Source organism: Akebia trifoliata, chromosome 8 (assembly GCF_017979445.1).
Source record: "Akebia trifoliata isolate Shusen 1 chromosome 8, ASM1797944v1, whole genome shotgun sequence".
In the NCBI taxonomy this organism is placed as follows: Eukaryota; Viridiplantae; Streptophyta; class Magnoliopsida; order Ranunculales; family Lardizabalaceae; genus Akebia; species Akebia trifoliata.
This window is the reverse complement of record NC_141382.1, coordinates 42,223,783-42,248,760: the sequence shown is the minus strand read 5'-3', so window position 1 is coordinate 42,248,760 and position 24,978 is coordinate 42,223,783. Positions and strand designations below refer to the sequence as shown.

At 33.5% G+C, this 24,978-nt stretch overlaps 2 protein-coding genes across 2 annotated transcripts; one reads left to right on the top strand and one right to left on the bottom strand.

The window, feature by feature from the left end:
- Window positions 1-8,450: 8,450 nt before the first annotated feature.
- Window positions 8,451-10,112, bottom strand: LOC147396920 (zeatin O-glucosyltransferase-like). Its single transcript, XM_086452238.1, has 2 exons — window positions 9,386-10,112; window positions 8,451-9,094 (listed from the first exon to the last, which is right to left on the bottom strand). The coding sequence occupies exons 1-2, from the start codon at window positions 10,041-10,043 to the stop codon at window positions 8,634-8,636; spliced, it is 1,119 nt and encodes a 372-aa protein (XP_086308364.1). The 5' UTR covers window positions 10,044-10,112; the 3' UTR covers window positions 8,451-8,633.
- A 12,641-nt stretch (window positions 10,113-22,753) lies between these two features.
- Window positions 22,754-24,727, top strand: LOC147396919 (zeatin O-glucosyltransferase-like). The gene has a single exon (XM_086451133.1). The coding sequence runs from the start codon at window positions 22,838-22,840 to the stop codon at window positions 24,248-24,250; it is 1,413 nt and encodes a 470-aa protein (XP_086307259.1). The 5' UTR covers window positions 22,754-22,837; the 3' UTR covers window positions 24,251-24,727.
- Window positions 24,728-24,978: the final 251 nt, after the last annotated feature.

The following is a 24,978-nucleotide window of genomic DNA, read 5'->3' as shown; positions in this document are numbered from 1 at the left end:
CTTGAAATATATGAATGATTCTTGATCCATTGGGAATTATAGAATAATAGTTATGTAAATAAGATTTTGTATGTTTAAAAACTAACGCTCTCATTGTAATCACGACCTTCATCATCATTTATCAAGCCTTATCTCACAAATTTGTGGTGGCTAAACGGAATACATCTTTTATTATTAAAAGTGATCAGTGTATATATATGCATACTTCTAGTATCCCAATTCACGTTCTTTGGGGTCTTCATCTTACTCTCTTAATTATTTTGATTCAAAGATTTTCAATTGGTCTGTCTTAGTTGAAGATTTTCTACGATTCTATGCACTTGTCATGTCGATCAAGTGAAAATTTTCGAGTTAGATTATCATTATTCTTAAAAAATTCAATGCAGGCCCATGCTGACTTGAATTTCAGTTGTATGCGGGCAAGGCAAATCGGACTTATTAAAAAGTTATTATAAGTAGAGCCTAGGACAACCCATTATGACACCCTAACTACAAATTAATATATCACCAAAGATTTACAGTCGATGTATACATATCCTCTATATTGATAGATACTGTAGCAATGTCGCCTCAAGGCCAACTCATCTTCAAGAGTCTCCATATGAGACAGAGATGCAAAACGCTATACGTAATCTTCATTTTCACATGCCAAAGGACATAACAGTCACTTAAGCAAAAGATAGAATTACATGTCCAGCCGAACAACAAGTTGTTTTTTTTTATTACTAACAATCAATTTGATATAAATTGTGTCTCCCTCAAACAATTGACTTATTTTTGTTTTACCTCGATCAATATATCTCTGAATTGATGGAGGGAGCCCATCAGCCCACACGTAATTGGATCTATGTATTTAATTGCCAATTCCATCACTTGGGCAGATTGATGTATGAGTTATAATGATAGATAACAACGATGGATAAAAAAGAAAAATCATCACTATTTTCCCAACAAAAAATTCCCCTTCTTGATAGTAAAATACTGACCCCACCTCTACCATCACTTAGGACTAGATAATAATTAATGATGATGGAGCCTCCAAAGTAGCACATGTGTACTCTTGATATCCTAGCTATGATATATTTATCAAGGTTCTAAAACTTGTTAACTTGACCCAGTCAACTCGACTCAGGTAGAAAACCAGCATACCAATTTTTTTTAGTGCTGATTTTCTAACTAGAAACTCTTCACTTCTTCACTTGGTCGATACTTGGCTGACGTGGCACGGACATGGAACCATGGATCTTTTTCCTGGAGTATTGACATCCTTTGATCAATCTCTCTCTCTCTCTCTCCCTCCAGAGTCCAAACCGCTCTCCCAGCTCCACAATTGCCAACGTGACAACATAGGCCATCGCCACCGCTATGTATAACCATCACCATTATGATGTGGTCCAAGGATGGATATCAATGAGGAAGAAAACTTAAATACAAGATAAGATGAGGGAAGAATTTCTCAATGAAGATTGAATTTTAATTGATAATTTTAGTAATAAAGAACATCTCCCTTTACAATTGTTTAATATAGAAGATTATAATCTACTTTCCCTTGACTTCCTTATAAAATTTGCCTACCCAAAATAGTATAATTTTACAATTGCTTAGTAGAAGATTAGAATCTAATTCTACTTGACTTCCTAATAAAATTTGACTTACCCAAAATGGTATAATTTTCAAAAATAGTGAATTGTGAATAATACAAACCCAAACCTGTTGGGTTGAACTCAACCTTGAGTCAGATCTGGGTACAATTAGCTTGGGTTTGGTCTTGGATTTGAGAAAATAAAAAATGTTCGAAAAAAATCGGATCCCAAACTTAATATGATTATAATTTAAAAATATTTTCTTATATATTTATTTCTGTCACATTCAAAATTCACATTTCAGTATCTATGCTTTTTTTTTTTCTCAATGTATCAAAATTAATGAGTGATTATTTTCTTTAAAATAATTACTTGCACTGTTATTACTATTGCTTTTCTTTATGCAATTCTATATTTCCATACCATGGTTGTGTTGCAACTTTAAATGTTTTTTCTTATTAGAATTACCATTAATTAGACATTTTAATTAGCAAAAAATAGATTTGGTCACTTGAGCTAATCATCATAAAATTCTTTAAATGTGCTTATGGTTTAATGTATGTAAACTTTAAAACACATTTTTAGGATAAATAATTGTAAATTTTGTATTTTTGTTACAACCCAATTATCACTATAGGAGCACTTTTCATAATTAAATTATCTAGTATTAAGAAGAAGTGAACCAACCCGACGAACTTGACTTGGGTTCGGGCTCGGGATGATCTCTAACCCAGACGAGGTGCAATCCTAACATGCGCCACCTACCTTTCTTGATATTGGAGAGGCTAGCTCTTTTCTTTTCAATAGATTACTCACTCTTTGCTCGTATCATCATCATCATAAATGAAGAGTGGTCCAAGTATGACCACTCACTTTCTTTCATCAAAATAATCTCCATCATCTATCCCTCCAGAATTGAAATCTTATTACAACAAGAACAAGTTTCTAATTGAAAAAAGAAATCACCATAAAGAAAAATTTGAGTTTAAAAGATAAAAATTGCAAGTGATGGTGGGTCATGATGGTATTGTTTTCAAGCATAATTTCTCGATTAGGTCGTGTTCATCAGATTGCATTGACAGAGACATTAATGAATCATTTACAAGTGGGATTGAAGAGATGGGAGATTAGAGAGATTGTGTCTCGGGTTAGTCACTTATACTATGGGCAGTATCTTCGAATAAAAGAGGCTAGTGATTTGATTGAATCATATATTTTCTATGAGGCAATCTTGAGTCGAGAGTATTTCAATGATGGATCATCGTAGGATCTCAATCTTGCTAACAAGCAATTTCAGTCTTGCTCAGTTCTTAATTGTTTGTTTGGTTTTAAATAAGAGGAAAACGGTGCATCAGCTAAAGATGTTGGTGTCGCAAGCAGAATTTTCAAGTGATCGACCATCTTTATTTTATTTAATTAATCTCTTTCAAAATTTTGAATTATTGATTTTTATTGTAATTTTCATGAAATTCTTCATATATTGATTTATATCACAAGACGCATGCAATATTTAATTTCAAATGTATGATATTTGTTTTCAGGAAAATAACTTTGAAGAGTGGAAGTAGGAGGTTCGGGAAATAAGTTGATAAGGCATTTATGAATATTAAGAATGATTGGGTGATGGGTTGAAAACAACGAGGGGCATTAAGATCTTTTCATGTTGGTGGCTGGGGTCAAGGAAGGCATGCCATTAATTTCAAAACACAGGATATCTCCAATATTACAACAAGACATGAGGGGCATGTGTAAAATCTGTTTTTTTTTTTTCTTCAAAAGTTGGTTTTTTATAATGACGGCCATGATCGTAGCTCAAGATTATATTAAAAAATAATAATAATAATTACCCTGTAGCGACAACCACTAGCGGCAGTCACTATAAGTCAAATTTCTTTAACATCTAATGACGATTTTTGGAATTGTGGCCTCCGGTAATACATACAACGAGGAAAGCTTTTGCGAAGAGGAAAGATAGCTAGGGCGGCTGTCACTATAGGATTTTGTGATGGTTTTTTGAACTATAGAGACGATCAAGGCTGTCGCTATAACTCTATATTACAGTAGTGAATTTAATTAAAAAAAAAGATTTTTCACTAATCATTTTTTTACAACTTTAAATTTGTAATAATTAAACAAAAGATAAAATTTTAAAATAGTGGGTGAGGGATTGCATTACAATAACTTAAGTACATTGAAGAATCTTAAAGTATTAAATAATGGTTTTATTTAAATTAATCATTGTCTCCGTTTTGGCAATAAGTATGAAATTTGAAATTAAAGAAAGGAAATTTGGGTCTTTTCGGGTCAGACTTCGAACTGGGGACCAAGCCCCGTCCACAACTACTTCGGGCCTGGCCTCTTTTGGGCCAAGTTTGGGTCGGGCTTCGAAGGGTTGTTTTTACACCCCTATTTTGACCTTTTTATACTACTCCTGAGGTCAGTGTTTAGGTAACTTATGTTTTTAAGGTATTTGCTTGGATTTGGATCCAATCTAAATCTTGTTGGATTATATTGAATCCAATCCAAATCTACCCATGACTAGTTCTCATCTTTTTGACTTGAAATAGTTTAATTAAGGAAAGTATAAAAGGAAATATTTTGACATTTTTGTTGATTCTATCCTAAGGGTTGATTTGGAGAGACAAGATAGGTGTCTTGGTAGGACACTAATTCTATTTATTTATTTATTTATCAGGAAGCTTGTTTTTAACAAGTCGATGAGGGAATTGAACCCAAGTCTATGATATCATCACCCAAAGACATTACGTACTTGTTCGCTCAATGAGAGAAATCACTCAACTCTCATCATCATCACCATCAAATCCTTGTCCGAAAGATTTGGGGTTGGCAAAATGAATTTTATTCCTCCATTAAATTCTGTCAAGATCACTTTTGCAATTGAAACTATATTCATATTTACTTTCTAGGGAATTTCCCAAAACGTGATCAATTTTTGACTAAATTCTGATTTCGGGTCACAATTCATTTTAATTCCTAAAACTTTAACGTGCGAGATCACAGTTTTTCAAGTGATGATCTTTCACTTTTAAAGTGACAATCTCACTAATATATATATATATTTTTTCCAAAGTCACAATCTCATTGGTTATAAAATTGGCGATCTTCCAGGTTTGTTACTTTTAGCGAGATCGTCATTATATCAACCAACGAGATTATCACTTTGGAAAAAAAAAAAAAAACCCAACGAGATTTTCACTTTAAACCTGGGTGATCATCACTTGAAAAACATGTGATCTTGCATGTTCATGTTTTGGAAATTAAAATGAATAATTAGCTGGAATTGGAATTTCGTCATATTCGATTCAGGAAATGACAATTTACCCTAATTTCTATATCCTAAATTGCGTTCTTTTGGATCTTCCTCTTGCTCTTTTAAAAATCTTCAATATAAAATTACGTTAACTTGGATTTCAGTTGTATGAGGGAGGAAAATTAGGGTTATGAAAAATTATTAAAAGCTAAGTCCAAGCCTAGGGATGATAACAAGGCGGGTTTAGCTAAACCCGACCCTAGCCCTGATTATTATTGGTTGCCCCGAACCTGAACCCGACTCCAACTTTGACTAGGGTTTAATCATTTTTACCCATTCCCTATCCTAATTAATTTTTCTTTACCATGCACTCCGATTAATGTTTGAATGGTGTGTTTTAATCTTTAATTGGATGTGGTAAATAATTTAAGAAATTAGGTATAATAAGTAAAAGTTGGGTCAATTGGGTTTAAACCTAGGATGTGGGGACTACTTACATACATCTTACCACTTTACTATGTGATACTTTTTGATAACTATATATATATATATATATATGGGTGGCGTTTGGAGGCTTTAAAGAGAGTCAAATATTGTACTAAACATTTTTCCAATGAATGGGTTAGAGGTTTTAAAATGGGCTAATCTTTTGTGAGGATGATCTTTATGATGAAGAGGCCATTCTCACAAAAAAATCAGCTCATTCCAAAACTTCTAACCTTATCAAAAGTGATTTATAAAAATCGAACTGTCCACGATTCTTCAAGCTATAAACTAGGGTTATAAGTTTTGGAATGAGCTGAATTTTGGTGAGGATGATCTCTTCACCATAGAGATCATCCTCATAAAAAATCATCTCATTCTATAATGTTTGGCTCTCTTTAGGACCTCCAAACGCTTCCATATATATATATATAGGATTAGGATCTGTGAAAACATATATCTACTCATATATCTACAACGTATTTTGTCTTATGTGGGATAAAAGTTTTGGATTGAGCTGATTTTTGGTGAGGATGATCTCTATGATGATTAGATCATCATTGCCAAAAATCAGCTCAATCCAAAACTTTCAACATTGTCAAAAGTGCTTTATAAAAAATGGACGGTTCACGATTCTTCAACTCATAAATATGGGGTTATAGGTTTTAGAATTAGCTGATTTTTGGTGAGGATGATCTCCTTGTCATAGAGATCATCCTCTCCAAAAATCAAGTCAATCCGAAACTTTTAAGCCACATAAGACAAAACACGTTGTAGATATATGTGTACACGGATCCTAATTCATATATATTTATATATATAAACCATTCTCACCTCGAAATTGAATCGATTTTTCATTTCTACTACCATAACTGTCCCGAAATCGTTTAAAAGTAGGAAAAGCCGACTTATAAGAGCGGGGCAAAATTATCATCCCTACCTGGGCAGCTCAATGACACCCTATCCTTTATTAATGAATATCGCCTTATGTTCAGGCTGACTGATTTTCTCCATGTATTGATAGAGGGTCCCCAGATGAGACGTATACATGAACGCTACAATGTAATCTTCATTTCCAAACACCATAATTAAGAGCCCATCACTTATCTAATCTCCATATGTGAAAAGGACATAACCAGCCACTTTAGCCAAAGAGAAAAACACATATGCAGGCAAACAACAAGTTTTTAATACTTTCAATCGAAATAAATTGGGTGTACCCGAATTGATGGAAGGATAAGGAACCCATGACCAATTTACCCATAAAGTTGGTTTTTGCTACTTTTAAAATCATTGAATCTATTTATTCGGGACTAAATGACAAAATATATAAGATTCATCATTCATGAGATTGCCAACTCCATTACTTATATAGACTAGAAGATAATGATCATCCATAAATATATAGGTTCTTTCCTATTTACACGGAACTAAATAATAAAATAATATTCATCATTCATGAGATTGTCAACTACATTATGTAGACTAGATAATGATCATCTATATCTATATAATAAAATATAATATTTAAAAAAAAAATATAATAATAATAATAATAATAAAATATAATGGTGGACCTCACTTCCTTAATCCCCTACATGAATGGAGGTTGGTGATGAACTCTAGTTTATATAATAAAATATGACATTGAACCCTACTTCCTTTATCCCCCATATAAATATTGCCTTTTATCTTATCTTGTTTTTCAATAATACCTTCTCAATTTAATTATCTTTCCTATTTTACCCCATAATCCAAAGAGATGCCCGGCACGGATAAAATCTAGTTTATCAATGAAGTTGGTTTTTCTTCAAAGACATGTGGTCAAAGCATGGATATATAAACAAGGGTTAGAATCCCTTAAACTCACGAAAAATGACTCATTGAAAAAACACATGATCTAAATATAAAATCCAACGGTTGAGATTTATCTCCAAGACAAGTTCTTTGAGACGTGTGTTATGGGGATATGTATAAATCTCAGTTGTTGCATTTTATGTTTTATTGATCCCCATTCTATTTTACATCGTCATCAAGAGCTTGAATATGCTACTCATCCAACAAATTTAATTTAATAGTTGTAGTTATATCGATATGACATCCAAGAAAATTATCACAAAACATTTGAAAGATTTCACCCAGACTAAAATTATCCATGGATTTCACATTGTACATTCGCTGGTATACTCACAAGATTCTAATAAGCTAAGAGAATTTATTGTTAAGCGTGTGTAGCCAAATAGAAAATATTTTATTTAATTATTTTTATTTAATTATGTTTGTGTGTGTCACAACGTGAAAAAAACCTATATTTGATAGTCCAAGGTAGTCGAATTTCATAAAATTTGACGGATCAAGGTGTCAAAATTTTCATTGCCAATTTTTTTTTTTTTTTGATGGACCGAAACTGTTAAATTAATGGAGGATGAGAGAAATTTGATGGCTCTAAGCCGTCCAATTGGGGATCATCAAAATTTTCAACGGTTATAGACTGTCAAAATTCACTTTCTAAAAAATTTGTGGGCTTTGGCCAGTCAAATTTTCTTGTCAAAATTTTCGATTTTCACATATTATGTGATGGGGGTGGGGGGAAGTAATCCACTACTGTTTCATACCATGTGATACAAATAGTAAGGAGGGCCATGGATATGTCCCATACATTCGATAACTTAGGGTCTTGATGAAGGATTTATGATTATGAGGATTTGCTCTAGATCAACCATTCTCCGATCTGATAAAACTTGTGAAAACAGATAAATTAAATACATTTGATATATCGGGTCAGAAAGACTAACACTTAAGACTTAATTGAAACTTTGAATACTCCAAAACAAAGAATTATCCAAAAGGACGCGTAAAATGCAAAACTTTGCGTTTGGCTATTACGACTATTATAACCTTTTGAAGGTGAAGTGCTTGGTAGTAGTTCTGATGTGGAAGCAACTAATTCGATAGTGGAAACTGCAAATTTTTCCAATGAAGAAGTGGATGAATATTAGTTTGCTTGGTCATGTGACCATCTAGGTGAAAAATCATATAAAACACTACACAATGTTCGAATTGATAAATCAACTGATGGTGTTCCGCGATGGAAGGATGTATGAAGAAAGAAGATTTCAACTTAGATTTTAATGACAACGACATCTATAAAATTTATTAAAACACAGAACCAAAGGAGATTGAAAAAAGAAAAAAATTAAGATGCTTTACATATGTACCTACCTAACAATAAAATCTTCAAACAAGAAACCCTTAGAAGTCCCTAAAAGTATATTTAGGATTACTAGGGAAATTTCCTATATAGAGATATAGGTGAGGAAGGAATCCAACTCCACCCTAGAGGTCCCTTCTTCTGAAACTGCTCGACGAACAGAAGAACCCAATTCCTCAGCTCGTCTCCTCATTTCATTCCCTTCTTCTGATGCCATCAATTTCCTCACAGCACTTCCAATATCGGCCGAAGATTCTAAGTTCTCCCTATGCGCCCACTCTCGAACAACCAGACCGACCTTCAATACCTCGGTCACCAACATAGTATTTCTAGGTTGGTCTGAATGCATGGGCCATGCCGCAATAGGCACACCCATGCTCAAACTCTCCATGCATGAGTTCCAACCACAGTGACTCAAGAACCCACCGGTTGATGGGTGGGCCAAGATCTCAAGCTGTGGAGCCCAATCCCTTACAATCATCCCTACTCCCTCTATCCTCTCCTCATAACCATCTGGAAGTTGAATTCTCCTAGCTTCCTCCTCCCCTGCATAAATATCACCTCTATCAGCCTCCCTTAATACCCAAATAAACCTTATTTTGCTTTGTTCTAATCCAAGTGCGAGTTCATTGATTTGTTCATCGTCTATTGATGCCATGGTCCCGAACGAGACGCATATTACTGAATTCAATGGTTGTGTATCTAGCCATTCCAAGCACCTGTGACGCAGATGTGACCCTTCATCGCTTTCGATTACTAATGGGTTGAATGGCCCAACAGCCCAAATCTTCTTATTTCCAAGCAATGTCTCTTGACTTAATAAATCTATAAATGTACCTTCAATTGGTCTGCATGTATTATAAAGAAAGCCTGCGGTGGAATCCATCAGTTGATATTGAGAATTGATAAACTCAATGAATTCTTCAGTGAAGCATCCCTTGATAGATAGTTCGGGCAAGTCATTTGGAATTCCAATTCCTTCGGGTTTTCCAAGCAATTCCCATTTGTAAAACAAGATAGCAAAGGCAGAGACACTATGGAAGGCATAGGCCTTGGCATTAGGAATTGAGTTGGCTTCTTCTGCAGCGAATGCCATAGCTGTGTCATGGATGATAGCTACCAGTCGAGAAGTTGAGGAAAGTGATTGAAGCAGTGTGGCAAGAGGTTTACGAAGGTGAATTGAGGCATTGAAGGTGGGTTGAAAGTGCGAAGGGAACTTGTTCAAAGCATGAGGGTTGGGGGGAGGGGTGACGAAAGGTGGAATTAAGAAGTCATGGAAGTTGATGTTCGAGATAGCGCAAGGGTCCCAGCCATGTACACGGTTCCTAGCTTGACGATTGTGCACGGCTGAGCCGATATAGTGTACAGGGATACCGCGTGCCGATATAAGTCTAGAGAAGTGTAACAACTGGTTAAGGTGGCCTTGGGCTGGTAAGGGAACCATCACCACCACCACTGCTTGTACCACCTCTCTTGAACCATCACATTGATCCATATTTGATGATACAAGATAAAGTTGTGGTTCTTCAGGTTTTTATAAAGCTTTTTTTTGGTTTAGTTAGGTTTTGTGATTATCTCAATGTAGGTCATTTTAAAATTCCGTAGTGTCAAATCTCAACAGAGGCCGAGATGACTCGCCCGAGTCATCTCGGTATTATTCACCAATGACATGTGGCCAAAAATCTTGCTTTGCTCACTTCACAAGAAAAAGTGTAACAACATTCGTCTCATTTTCCGGTATAAAAGTTGACTTTCGATCGTCTTTTCCAATTAGTTGCGACTTTTTACATCATCTTTTTCTGTGATCGCTTTACTTTGACTTTTATTCTTCAATGAGAGGTCTCTTGGAAGCGGTTATAAATCTAAATTAATTTCGTAACTGCTCTCCAGTGAAAACGCATAAGGGTCATAATAAATATCCACTTGTCATCAGTTTTGTAGCTACTTATCATAACATAGTGGGTTGAGTTTTGTATCGGTTGAATTCAGTGAATATTCAAATTTTAAATTGACTCAGTGGAATCATGTAATTGCAATATGCTTGAAATAATCTTAGAATAATGCTGAAATGATCTTAAGATTGTACCTCATATATCACATCCTTCCTTGTGTAAAAATGTATAAGAACTATAGATGTTTTCCATCAAGATACGAGTGACAAACATCTATGATTTCCATACACTTTCATGTTAAGATGTGCAATATGAGATACAATCTGGAGATCACTCCAGCACGTCTCATTTTATATATTGGCGAAATGAATGTTATTTGTATGTTAGTAGAAAGGTGAACGGTACTTTTTTCAGTTTGGATAGTTTTTTACTTTCTATAGATAAATTAAGATGAAATTAAATGATTTAAAGGATATAATAAAATAAATCAATGTGGATGATAGTAAATTGGTTTAGTTTCAAACCTTGGCCCACCATAAGATGTTAAATACACAAATTAAAAGCTTTGCCATCCAACATCAATTTGGGTTTTAAATGTGGGTTTCCAATATGCATAAGACATTGAGAAGGGTGCTGCACGGCTTGCTGTCCAACATCGACTTGTGATTCAATTATGTAAATCTCAATGATCCAATGGTTGTCATTCAATTGCATGAATCTTGATAATCAAATGGACAGTGTGATATTTATGTAAAAATTAATTTACCCCCTACAACACGGATTTACACCGCATCACAAGCTTCACATTATGTCATTTGCCGAATGAGATTACTCCGATGATGTTTTTAAAATAAGGACGAGTTAGTCAAATTTGTTCATTCAATTTCATCTGCAGTACATTTTTTGTTATTAAGAATGTGTTCATTCCAATATACAAATTCATGTTCTTTTGGGTCTTTGAGTTGTATTATTCGGGCTTATAAAAAGTTTATATTGAAGACTCAGCCTGGATCAACCCATTGGCACCCTTAATAGTGAATCAATTTCATCCTTATTTATTAATGGATATTGTAGCAATTTCATCTTGCAAAGAGGAAATTTTGGAACAGTTTATGTGCTTTATTTTAGTATATTTTCAATACACATGGCATCAACATAGTCACCAAGCTGTCGAAGAATAGATTTAAAACAACAAGGGAAAACTTCAGAAAAAAAAAAAATGAAGAAAATAGGAAAGAAACGAGAAGAAATCGGGAAAAAATGATTGTCGACAATAAATTTCAACGGATCTACCTCGAGATTCGTGAAAAATAATCGCAAATTATTTTATTGATTTTTGATGAAAAGTAAGTATAGATCTCAACGTTTCCTCTAATTAACAGTCAAATACAAAAATAGTGATGATGACGTATATAATTTTTCTTCTCTTCGAGCTTCGTGCTTTATCGACTGAGAAGGTTGCTTGGACGGTGATTTTGCTTTGTGCTTGATCTTCTGTAGATTTTCTTCTCTCCGGGCTTCGTGCTTTATCGGTTGAGAATATTTTCTTGACTTTCAGAGAAGGGCTTTATGCTTGATCTTCTCTTTGGTCGGAGTCTGGATCTCTGAAGAACCTTGTTTTGTCTCTAGATGAGGGTTTGAAAGCTTATTCTTCTCTAGAGGGAGAACTTCTGTCTTCTGAGAGAAAGTGATCCTGATCCCCTCTTCATGAGAGAGGCTCTTATATTTATAAACTTCAAAGTAATTTAGCTTTCCAGTTATATCTCAACTTAAAGAGATTTAATTGATTTATTTAAAATGTTAAATTTATCCAAATCCAATTTTAAGGATTTTATGGATCATTATTGGGCTGAACTCATTTTTTTGGATGTAGGGCCTAATATTTAATGTGTGGATCACTTGAATATTATTTGGATCATGGGCTTTATCTGTGAAAGCCCAAATCCAAACCATATGTGGCTTGTTCCAACCAATGGCCCCAATTTAAATTTATGGGCCCAATTTTAATTTAAGGGAGTTTCGTTAATTTAAAAAACGATGAGGACCCATTTCAATTTTGATGTCTACAAGGATATATATATATATGAAAAAATTGTATTCATAATGTAAAGTATAATAAATTAGACATTTATTCTAAGTTTATAAAATATTTTTGAGAAGAAAAAATAAAAATAAAAGTTGAATATCTATGTTTGATAGTATGTTCCTACACATAATTATATATTTTATGACCATAAAAAAATGGTCTAACCATCATTATATCTTTTTAGCAAAATAACACATTATTGAAAAAAATTTCAGAACATCAAGCATTATCATGAAATTTTGCATTAAACGATGAATCAAAATACAAACAACTATAAGGTCATAGAAATTAACTATAGACATGTAATAAATGAGTTTTAGTTTTTAATTTATTTTATTAAAAAAATATGTTTAAAATCTTAAAAAATAAAACATGTTTAAAAAATAGAAATTGTGTTTAAAATATAAAAACCTTTTTTTTTTAATTTTTTTAATTTTTTAATTTTAGAGAAAAAGTTGAGTTTATTTTGTTGTTTTGATAGTTAGAGGTACGAAACGTGTTTTAAACAAGATTTTTTTTTTTAATGAAAAAAAAAAGAGAGTTTTTTTTGTTACTACAGGCGTCATGCTGTTCATCAGCTTAACACGTAAAATTTCGAAATAGCAAATCTCCGTTCGACAATACGCTACATAATCTTCATTTTTCCAAATACCATAAAACCCACTTATCTCATCTCCATATGCCAAAAGGAAATAACTAGTCACCTTAGCCAAAGAGAGAATCAGATGTCCAGCCAAACTACAACTTGTTCTTCGTCATAGTAACTATCAATTCGTCCACCAATATTTATCAATGTGTTTCTGAATATGGAAGGTGCCCATCACCCCCACACGAGTTGGTTGTTTCAATTCGATGGGCTATTAATCATTAATTGGACCTATTTGTACACTGCTGGGACGAAATAAGATTCATATGGTTGGCAAGTACTCCATTACTTAATTAGGACCAGACACTAATGATAATGATGATACACCCATCAAAGAAGCACATGTGCACTCTTAATAAATAAAAAAAGGTCAAAATTTATTTAAAAAAAGAAAAATCAGTTAGGCGAAACGAGATTCTTTATGGCGAGTCGGTTCTCAATGTTAGGGAGTCCAATCCTTATTGGATTGGTATTAAATCATACTTGATCCATTGACAACCCTACATATAGGAACACAATATCCAAGACCTGATTACCATCTAAAATAATCCAATGGCCGAGAAAGTCTAAAACTCATTTTCTTCTTCTTTTTTTCAAATAAATAATATTTTTGTACATTTGAAAATTAACCAAGGTATTATAGTAGTCTCAGATCGTAATTTTCTTTGTTTTTGATTAAAATGACCTTGATTGTAACAATTTAAATAAAAAATGTGGGGACATTCCCTTTTTTGTAATCAACCTGGGATTGCAATTTTTTAAGTTTTTGAACAAAATGACCCTTGTATTAAATTAAAATGTAAAGGTAGGGCCATTTGTGGGATCTATATTTTGGTGTCGAACCACTTCTACAATTTTGACATGTGCAAGCACATGTATCAAAGGGTTTGTTTGTAATTAAAAATATTAATTAAAAGATTTTTAAAAATATCGTAAAAATGATATTTTGTAATTTTAAAAATTAACTAACGTGATTTTATAGGGCTATGAGTTGGGTTGTCAATGAACGGGTTTGGGCTGAGCTCGGTTGAGGCTTAATATGACCCTATAGAGGCGGGCTTTACCTAAACCAGTCCTATATATTCCTGTTGGCTAAGGCTGGTAATGCGTTGGGTGTGGGTGGATGTAGCTATTTCCATATCCATATCCATATCCTTATCCAATTCTATATCCAGTTTTTCATATCTGACTTTTTACCCACTTATGCTAAGGATATCCACACCGATTATTTATCAACTTTTTTTAAAGGATATTCGTATCCAACTTGTACCCAAATTTTAAGCGAATATGTACATACCTCACTGTGAAGGTTATGAAAAAAACCCTTAATTTTGGGTCATCTCTCTCTCTCTCTCTTTCTATATATATATATATATATATATATATATATATAAATTATGAATTTACCATATTAAACTCATATAAAAATGGATATATAGGATGCATATCCATATTCAACCATAAAAATATTCAGATAAAAGTAATTGAGGATATATTTATCCGAATTCTTGATCAGATAAAAAATTTGTACCCATATATACCCAAATAACTTAGGTAAGTAGATATTATCTGACCTATTTCCAACCCTACTATCGGACCTAAGTTGTCTAAGCCATGGCCCTACACTAATGCGCTCAGGCTTGAGTCAGGTTAGGTCCAATCTGGTGAAATATATTGACAAGAATTCTAATTTTTTTTAATGAAAACACGTGTATTTTTCAAAATAATTTTGTGTGTTTGAAGATTATCCTATCGAATTTGGAATTAATTTCTTATAAACCTAAAATTATGATAAATGAGAGTTAATTAAATTATACAACATATTTTACTTTTATTAAAAAAATATTTATCAAATAAATATTTTATGAATATTTCTAAAGATATAATAGCTGGTTGGGGTCGGACTAAGCTGGGCATTTGCCCAATCCAGATTTGACGGGATGAAAGCTCTGCTCTCAAGGGCTCAATATAGACCCTAACCCTTGTTTTGTCGAGCGGGCTGGGTTGGGCCAGAGGGCTTAATTGATACTCCTAGTCGTGGGATCGCAATTTTCTTGGTTCTTAATTAAAATGACCTGATTATATTAAATTTAAGGGTTATGTTCACATTTACCTTAAGGGCACACATTAAGGTAGGGTTGGCCATGGATCAATTCGGTATTGGATTAGTACCAAACCGTTATCGATCCAAAATATTTGCTATATAATCCAGATCCCATCCGATCATTGAATCTTTGAACAAAATCCGATTCAATCAAGATTTTCTTCAATTTAAAATTGATCCAATTCGGTCCAGGCACTAGATCAACTAGGTGGTTGCAATTAAAAGGAATTCTAATACAATAAGTAATTAAAGAGATAAGGATGGAAGTATTTTTATTATAAAAGATAACAAATATTTACAAGATTTTCATAGAAAAAGTCACTAATTAAATCAAGACTTCTGAAATATATAAATAAGAGGTTTCCACTTAGGCAAATGATTTTTTGACTCAATCTCTCATTGAGTCATTCTTTATTCTTGCTAGCTTGTCGTCAGAGAGTCTTGATCTTGAAAATCCTCCCAGATGTTTGAGACTTTTTGTAGGAATCAAGAGGGTGATCTCCATCAAGGTACAAGTTTGGGGTGAGTTAATTCTTTTTACCTATAGTATTTATCTTTATTTTAACTCAGTTAATATGTTTTTAAATCTATGTATTTGTCGATGTTCTAAAACTTGTTAACTCAGACCCAGTCAACTCGACTCATGGACCTTCAATAGTGGAAGACCAACATATACCATTTTTTTTGTAACCCCTCTCTCTCTCTCGATCACCTATACTCCAAACTCCAAACTCGTCCCCCAACCAACATGCCAGCATGACCATAGATGCCATTGCCATTGCCACGGCTATGACCACCACCATCATGAGGTGTTCCAAACATGGATAAATGAACGACTTAAATACAAGACAAAGAAAATGAGTGAAAATTCCTCAACAATGATTGAATTTTAATGGGTGATTTAAACATGCCCCTCGCATTTTTCTGAATATTAGAGATGGGACCCCCTTATGTTTTGGCATTGATGACATGCATCCTCTGACCTCAATCTTCTACATAGATTAAGTAAAAAATACTCAAATGCCCTCATCTTCAACCTCTAGTAAAAAATCTAGATTTTTCGTCTCAAATCAGTCATCTTCAACCTCTTCGGATAAATTTTTTAATCTTGATCATCTATGTTAAGACTGTTTCGCCTTCAAGTTTCCAAACTTCAAATATGTCAAGGCAAGATACAATTTTTGGGGAAGCATAAAATGACGATATTTTGGGTAAAAGAATATAGGATTTTTTACAAAAGAGGAAATGTAGAAAATGAAGGATAAAGGTAAGGTTGAATAGATAAAAGTTACCTTATTGGTTGAAGAGTTTGAAGATGACTGATTTTGGAAAGAAAAAACAAATAAGATTTTTGAAAAAATTGAAAATGATGAGATTTTGTATAGAAAATCTAAGATTTTATATAAAGAGTTAGTTTTGGTTTGAAAAGGAAAAAATTAAAAATAATAAGATTTTGGGTAGAAAAATCTAAGATTTGAAGATAAAGTTGAGTAGATATACTATAGAGGTTGGAGAGCTTGAATTTTGAGAGAAAAAAAATCTGGGCTTTTGACTAGAGGTTGAATATGACGAGGGCATTTGAGTGTTTTCCTTTTAATGCATTTAAAAGATTGAGGTCAAGGGATGCATGTCATCAGTTTTAAATGAGTGAGGCCTTTTCACCAGAGTAGTTTCCACGAGTAAATGTAAGGAAAGGTAGTAGCTTCAGTTGCATTTGTTGAAAAAGAGCTTGTGATACGAATTTCTTCACTAATTAAGGAGCCATAGAGTTCTCTCATAGTAATTGGTATTTTTTGATGAGAAACAGAGGTGACAAATGGACCATATTCAGGTCCAAGTCTTTCCAAGACATATGTGACAAGATCAAACTCGTCAACTGGTTTGCCAATAATAGCTAGTTTATCAGTAGTAATCTTGAACTTGTGTAGGTAATCTACTGTAGAGGTATTACCCTATTTTAATGTCTATAATTGTCGGTGAAACTGCATCACTTAAGTTTGCGATTGAGATAAAAACATCGTCTCAAGAGTGACCCACACAAATCGTGAGTCACATAGTCCGATAACTTGGTCTAGAATACCTTTTGTCAGCATGACATTGATCCAGCTTAGAAGAAATTGATCTTGCTTTTGCCAAGCAAGATAAGCATCATTGACTTGATGAGATTGCAATCCGCTAACTGCAGTTGTTGAGGTAAATTTTAGAGGAAACGATGTTGTGACATTAATAAAGTCGACAAGATCATTTCTCTTCAAAATCGATAAAAATGGGATTTTCACAAAATATAGTTATTTTGATAAAGTTTTATGCTAATAAGATGAGAGATATTCAACATTTGGAAAAAAGATGAATGATTCTTAGTAGGAGGAGATGTAGTGATGGAAGAAGAGGCATCCATGTGTAGAGTTCTATGATGGATCAAGAAACGTATCAAACGTTTGTTACTCTGATACCACAAAAGGTCTCTATCACTACACTCAAAGTCATTAGAGATAAAACAAATATATAATGATACAAAATAAATTTGTTGCAGATCTGCTATTTATTTACATTGATTTGTCAACTTCTAAAATATTGGTATTCCTGAAATAAAGGAGGAGCAGATCCTTATCCTCTTGGATTGACATCAACTGAAGATTTTCTGTTAGGACTGAGATTTAGAGAACCAATGATCCTAGGATAGGATTCTGTAGTATCCTCAGATGAGACATAAATACAAAAGCGACGTAATTTTTCATTTCACCACAAGAGCGCATTTCTTATCTCAACTCCACACAACAAAAGGACATAATCAGCCCCTTTAGCCACAGAGATGCAGCCAAGCAACTAAGTTATTAATACTTACAATCCACATAAATTGGGAATCCCTCCAACAATGTACTTATCGTTGTTTATTTCCATCAATATCGTGTTTCTTTGTTGATGGAACCCACAAGTTGGTTGTGTCGGCTATTAATATCATTGGATCTATTTACACGGGTCTAAATGACAAAATAAGATTCATCATTCATGAGATTGTATACTCCATTACTTATGTAGACTAGATAATGATCATCCATAAATATTTATCAATAAAGTCCATTTTTCTTCAAAGATACGTACAGGCATAAATCTATAGGGCTGCAACTTGGGCGAGTTGAGCTGGTCAAAGGGTCAATCCAAGTTGTAGAACCCACAACCTGAGTTCAACTCAACTTGACCATTGGATTAGAGCTCATTAACTCAAGTTCAACTTGAGATTGAGCTTTTAAAATTGATTTGAACTTAGGTGAGCCCAAGTGAGATAATTTTGGGCTGGTTGGACTCATTGAATAAGCTTAATTTCATTTTCAAGTTAAGTAATTATGGACGGATTGAACTCAATTTTCTCTCTTCAAAATTTATGTAAAAACGACTCTTCATATTCAAATATCTATAAAATATATACTTAAACATATATAGAAATGAATTTAAATATAGAAACAAAATCAATAAAAATATTTTTTTTCCTTAGTTTTACAAATAAATTTAGGAAGTGAAAACTATTTTTATTTTTTTAAATAAATAAAAATATTTATATATAAATATATAGCATCAGGTTTATTCGGGTTGAGTTGGGTTGCTCGGAGTCTCAACCCGAATTCAATTCGGATTGAGATTTTCTAGTCCAGTCTCTACTCAATTTTCATATGATCCAGCCCGGGCTCGCCCATCAATTGGGTTAAGTTCGGGTTAGCCCGCTCAAGTCATAGTCCTATAAATATATAAATAAAGAAGATCACCATTATAGAAAAACCTTGAATCTGCAAGACAAATCTTAAATTAATTTGAGTAATAAAGAAAATGTCCCTTTACAATAGCATAATAGAAGATAAAATCTAGTTTCACTTCATCACCTTGTAAAACCTTGCTTACTCACAATAGCAAACCTTTCAAAAAGAGGAAAGATCAAGAAATTCGCCCATATAATATATACATGAATAATCCTAAAAATAAAGAAATCTAACAAAATAAAAGTTCCAAAACCATAAAATTTGTGAAAAACACAAATAAAATTAGTTAGTTATAACTTCGCACTGAAAATTGTTCTTCTCAAAACAACATATTTAGAAAATTTATAGAACTAATATCTTAGGCCTTATCATTGGCTCTCTGGATGAGGGGTGCCAATCTTAACACGACCCGTGAATGTGACTTGAAAACGACAAGAAATTAGTTGGTTTAAGTCAAGCTTAAATGGGCTTGGGTCACAATATTGTAAACCTGTCTAACATGATTATTAAATGGGTCGGGTACGAGTAAGGAGCGTCAACCTGCTGTTTTGACATTTTATTTCTTATGTCATTAATGTGTAATTTTAAATATATCAACTATTATTTAAGAATTGTTCAAACTACCCATATTTGATGAGAAAACTTAGTTTATGTTTTGTGAGAGTTTATGTTGATAGATATTGGTCTATGGCTGTGTGACTTTATTTTTAATAATGGTATTTTAGTTTTGGTGGTGGAAATGGAATCTATATTTTTCAAAAAAAGATTAGAATTTTATTAAACAGGTTATAAATAGGTCGGTCATGTATACCTATTTATAAATGAGTTGGGTTTGGATTTAAGTTTTTGACAGAATTATCAAGTGGGTGGATTTGGGTTTGTTAAAATTTCCCAATACCCTTACCCAAACATGATTTGACCCGACCAATTGCCACCCTTACTATGGATTGGATTATAATATCGAGTCTGATAAAAATTAGTAGCATTATGTTTGTCAAAAACTATACTATTGTCTTGCTCTTTCAACCTTGTTTTTGTTGATCATCTAACAAATTTGATTTAATAGTTGTAGTTATATCAATATGACATACAAGAAATTTAATTTAAGCTACATTTAATTAAATAGTTGTGTCATGGATACACACACACTCATAGAAAAAACAAATAAAAACTTTTTCTCTTTGACTTCACACTTGTAAGAACAAATTCTCTAAGCTTGTTAGAATATTGTGGGTGTACCAGTGATCGTGACCATGAGAATTCCGTAGATAATTTTAAAGTTGTTGTTGTAGAAATCTGATTTATTGAGAATTCTTGGATAAATATTACTTGAATCCTGATAGGATATTCATAGGGATTACATCAACCAAGATAAGGAAACTAACCTACATAAATATTTTAATTTATTATAACTTCCTAATGTAGAATATTCTAATTGATATTGCTACATGTATTATTCTCTAGCATTCCCTTCCTTTTGAGATGAGATATATTGATATGATATACTGTATCAAATGTACCATAATATGTTGCATTTGGTTCTCTAACATCTTTCCACAATTGCATTGTCCTTTGAAGAAGGATTATGCAATTGGTTTCTCCGAATAATTTCTTTTGATCTCATTAAGTGACGTGTTATTAGATTGCAAAAAATTTAATTATACTTTTTGGTAGTCGCTACTTGTCTGTGAAGTCCATTATTGTCGCATCTTGCTATTTTTTTTTTTTTTTTTTTGAGTTTGTTGGAACTGATGGTTTACAAAATTAGGTCTGTCATGATCTTTCCCAAGAGCAAAGAAATTATGATTGTGCTATTTAAATGAAAGAACTCTCGTTGGAGAGATTTTTTTTGTAAGGAAAAAAAAAAAGAAATCGTAAGAGATGAATGTATAGATGTCGGGAGATTTGTAGAGAAATAGAAGGAAATGTGATTTTATTGAAGAAAAGTATAATAATAATAAAGTTTAAAAAAAAAAAAAATAGATTTATGTCTGGCAATGGCACATGATGGTGGTGACACCATCACCGAAGAACGACACACTAGAATCGATGTGGTTAGTAGAATTTGAACTCTAATACCATGTAGAAAATTGATTTTATTGAGAATTCTTGAATGAATATTACATGAATCCTAATAAGATATTTATAGGGATTGCCTCAACTAAGATAAGGAAACTAACCTAACATGAATATTTTAATTTATTAAAACTTCCTAATGTAGAATATCCTAATTGATATTACTATATATATTATTTTTCAACATTCCAGTCCTTTTGAGATGAGATACATTAATATGATATAATGTATCTCATGTATCACAATATGTTGCATCTGGTTCTCTATCAGTTGTTTGGGTGAAATATTTCCAATGTTTTGAGATAATTTTCTTGGATGTCATATAAATATAATTACAAGGCAAATTAATTATTTTTACAAGTATTTTGATGATCAAACGGTCCTTAATTGAAGCAATTCGATCCGCTCGATTCTTATTCCTAAAATTAAATTTCCTCAACTTAGCTTCCACACTTGGTAGCCTCTACTCTCCAGAAGATTCTTCAATTACTTCTTTTATTGCAAAATACTAACTGAAAAGGTTGGACAAATAGATCATTTCTAGTAAGAAAAATAGGAGTATATGTAACTGCCTTTTAGCTGTCGCAAATGCCCCCCATCAAATGTACTTTTGTAACGTTGCTCCAAAACTAGTCGACTCAAAGCTAGTCAAAGTTAGGATTGATTTTCGAAGTATTGGTACTAAAATTATAATCTTTAAAACTTATATTTTATTATATTCTAAACACAACATTATATTTAAAACTAGCGATCGGGGTTTGCTCCCTTTGCTTTTGTTTTTGAAATTGGGTGGCTTCCCGACATTATTACATGTTGAGAACATTTTATGGGGTCAAGGCATGCGATCGTAGGGACTAGTCCTATTGCAAAGGGTGCGGGGGATACTTTGCAATATCTAATAAAATAAAATAAAAAATAAAAAAAGGTATGTGAAAGTTGACTCACATACAATATTCTGATCATCAAAACATGAAATCTACTGATCATGATAACATATGCATCCTAAGAATATGTTACATATCTCTACAATATTCCATTGATTAGGATTTATAATTTTACTATTAGGATTAGGTGTTTTTATGTGATTTTACGTTAATCAATAATCCCAACCAATGGGATGATGGAAGACTTAAATAAATATACTTAATTTATTAATTATTAATATTATAAATTAAATTTTATATCTAATTTTGTGTTCCAATGTTAGAGTATTAGGTTATAAAGCAATATGATAAGATACATTATGATAGACTCAATCATATTTAGGATGAGATCAAGTGGAATTGAAAAATCTTTTAATGTGAGTTGGATTTATATAGATAATAAAATTAGTTTAATCAATATCTTATCTTAATCTCTAATTATTTGAATTAATCCAAAGATATGATTATGATTTGAGCGTATCACAATGCACTTTATATATTAGATTGCTTCGTAATCTATTACTCTAAAATTTTATTGACATTTTGAGTTGACAGGATGAGTTAGTCCAAATTAACGAGTTCCAGATTAGGCAAGTCAAAAGTCAAAATCGATCAAATTGAGTGAATTGACTCAGTCAAGTTCTGAGTCCTAGACTATAGTGTTCTTGATAAAACTATATGGACCGGCTGAACAGGGAATGTTAAAATTATCTACATTGAGATAATCGCAGAACCTAAACCAAAACCTTACAAAAACCTAAAAATCCATAGCTTTTAGAAACCAATCAACTTTAACTTGTATCATCAAATATGGATCAATGTGATGGTTCAAGAGAGGTAGCACCAGAGGTGGCGGTGGTGATTGTTCCCCTACCAGCCCAAGGCCACCTTAACCAATTGTTACACTTCTCGAGACTTATAGCAGCACGCAGCATCCCCGTACACTATATCGGTTCAGCCGTGCACAACCGTCAAGCCAGGACCCGTGTGCATGGCTGGGACCCTTGCACTATCTCGAACATCAACTTCCATGACTTCCCAATTCCGCCTTTCGCCACCCCTCCCCCCAACCCTCATGCTTCGAACAAATTCCCCATGCACCTTCAACCCACTTTCAAAGCCTCCATTCACCTTCGTAAACCTCTCTCCACACTTCTTAAATCTCTTTCCTCAACTTCTCGGCGAGTAGCTGTCATCCATGACACAGTTATGGCGTTCGCCGCAGAAGAAGCCAACTCAATTCCTAATGCCAAGGCCTATGTCTTCCATAGTGTCTCTGCTTTTGCTGTCTTATTTTTCAACTGGGAAATACTAGGAAAACCCGAAGGAATTGGAATTCCAAGTCACTTACCTGAACTATCTATCGAAGGATGCTTCACCGAAGAATTCATGGAGTTCATTAATTCTCAGTATCAACCAATGGATTTCACCTCGGGCATTCTTTATAATACATGTAGGCCAATTGAAGGTACATTTATAGACTTATTGAGTCAAGAGGCATTACTTGGAAAGAAGAAGAATTGGGCTGTTGGGCCATTCAACCCAGTAGCAATCGAAAGCAATGAAAGCTCACATCAGCGTCACAAGTGCCTGGAATGGCTAGATACCCAACCATTGAATTCGGTGATATATGTCTCATTCGGAACCATGACATCGATAGATGATGAACAGATCAACAAGCTCGCGCTTGGATTAGAACGAAGCGAAACAAGGTTTATTTGGGTATTAAGAGAGGCTGATAGAGGTGATATATATGCAGGGGAGGAGGAAGTTAGGAGACTTATTCAACTTCCAGATGGTTATGAGGAGAGGATAGAGGGAGTAGGGATGGTTGTGAGGGATTGGGCTCCACAGCTTGAGATCTTGGCCCACCCATCAACTGGTGGGTTCTTGAGTCATTGTGGTTGGAACTCATGCATGGAGAGTTTGAGCATGGGTGTGCCTATCGCGGCTTGGCCCATGCATTCGGACCAGCCTAGGAATACCATGTTGGTGACTGAGGTATTGAAGGTCGGTGTGGTTGTTCGAGAGTGGGCACATAGGGAAGAGAAAGTGTGTTCAGCTGATATTGGAAGTGTTGTGAGGAAATTGATGGCATCAGAAGAAGGGAATGAAATGAGGAGACGAGCCGAGGAATTGGGTTCTTCTGTTCGTCAAGCGGTTTCAAAAGGAGGGACTTCTAGGGTAGAGTTGGATTCCTTCCTCACCCATATCTCTATGTAGGAAATTTCCCTTCCAATTCTTTAAATACTTTTATGGACTTTAAGGGTTTCTCTTTTTTGAAGATTCTATTTTTAGGTGGGTGCATATGTGAAGCATCTCTGTTTTTTTGTTTTGTCCAATATCCTTGATCTCCTTTGTTTTTGAGTTTATATGAATTTTATTGATGAAAGTGTCGTTAAAATTTAAGTTGAAATCTTCTTTCTTCACATCCTGCTGTCGCCAAACACCATCAGATGATTTTTCAATAAGAACAGTGTTTTATATGATTTTTATCACCAACTTCATCACATGAGCAAGCAAGCTGATATTCATCCATTTCTTCGATGGAAAAATTTGCAGTTCCCACTATCAAATTAGTTGCTTCATTCATAAGGTTGTAATAGCCAAACACTATAAACGCGAAGTTTTGCATTTTACGATATTTTACAGCGTACCAAGCTGGTCCTTATGGAAAATTCACTGTTTTGGAGCATTCAAAGTTTCAATTTAGTCTTACATGTTAGCATTTCCAATATATAAAATGTATTTTATCTATTTTCGCATGTTTTATCAGATTGGAGAATATTGCAGCTGATCCAGAACCAATCCAATAAGATATCCGATCAGGTCCTTATTGGATCATACATCTTTCATCGAGACCCTAAGTTATTGAATGTTTGGGATTCAAGTCTGATCAATCATACCCATGGCCATCCTTACTATTTGTATCACATGGGATGATAGCTAAA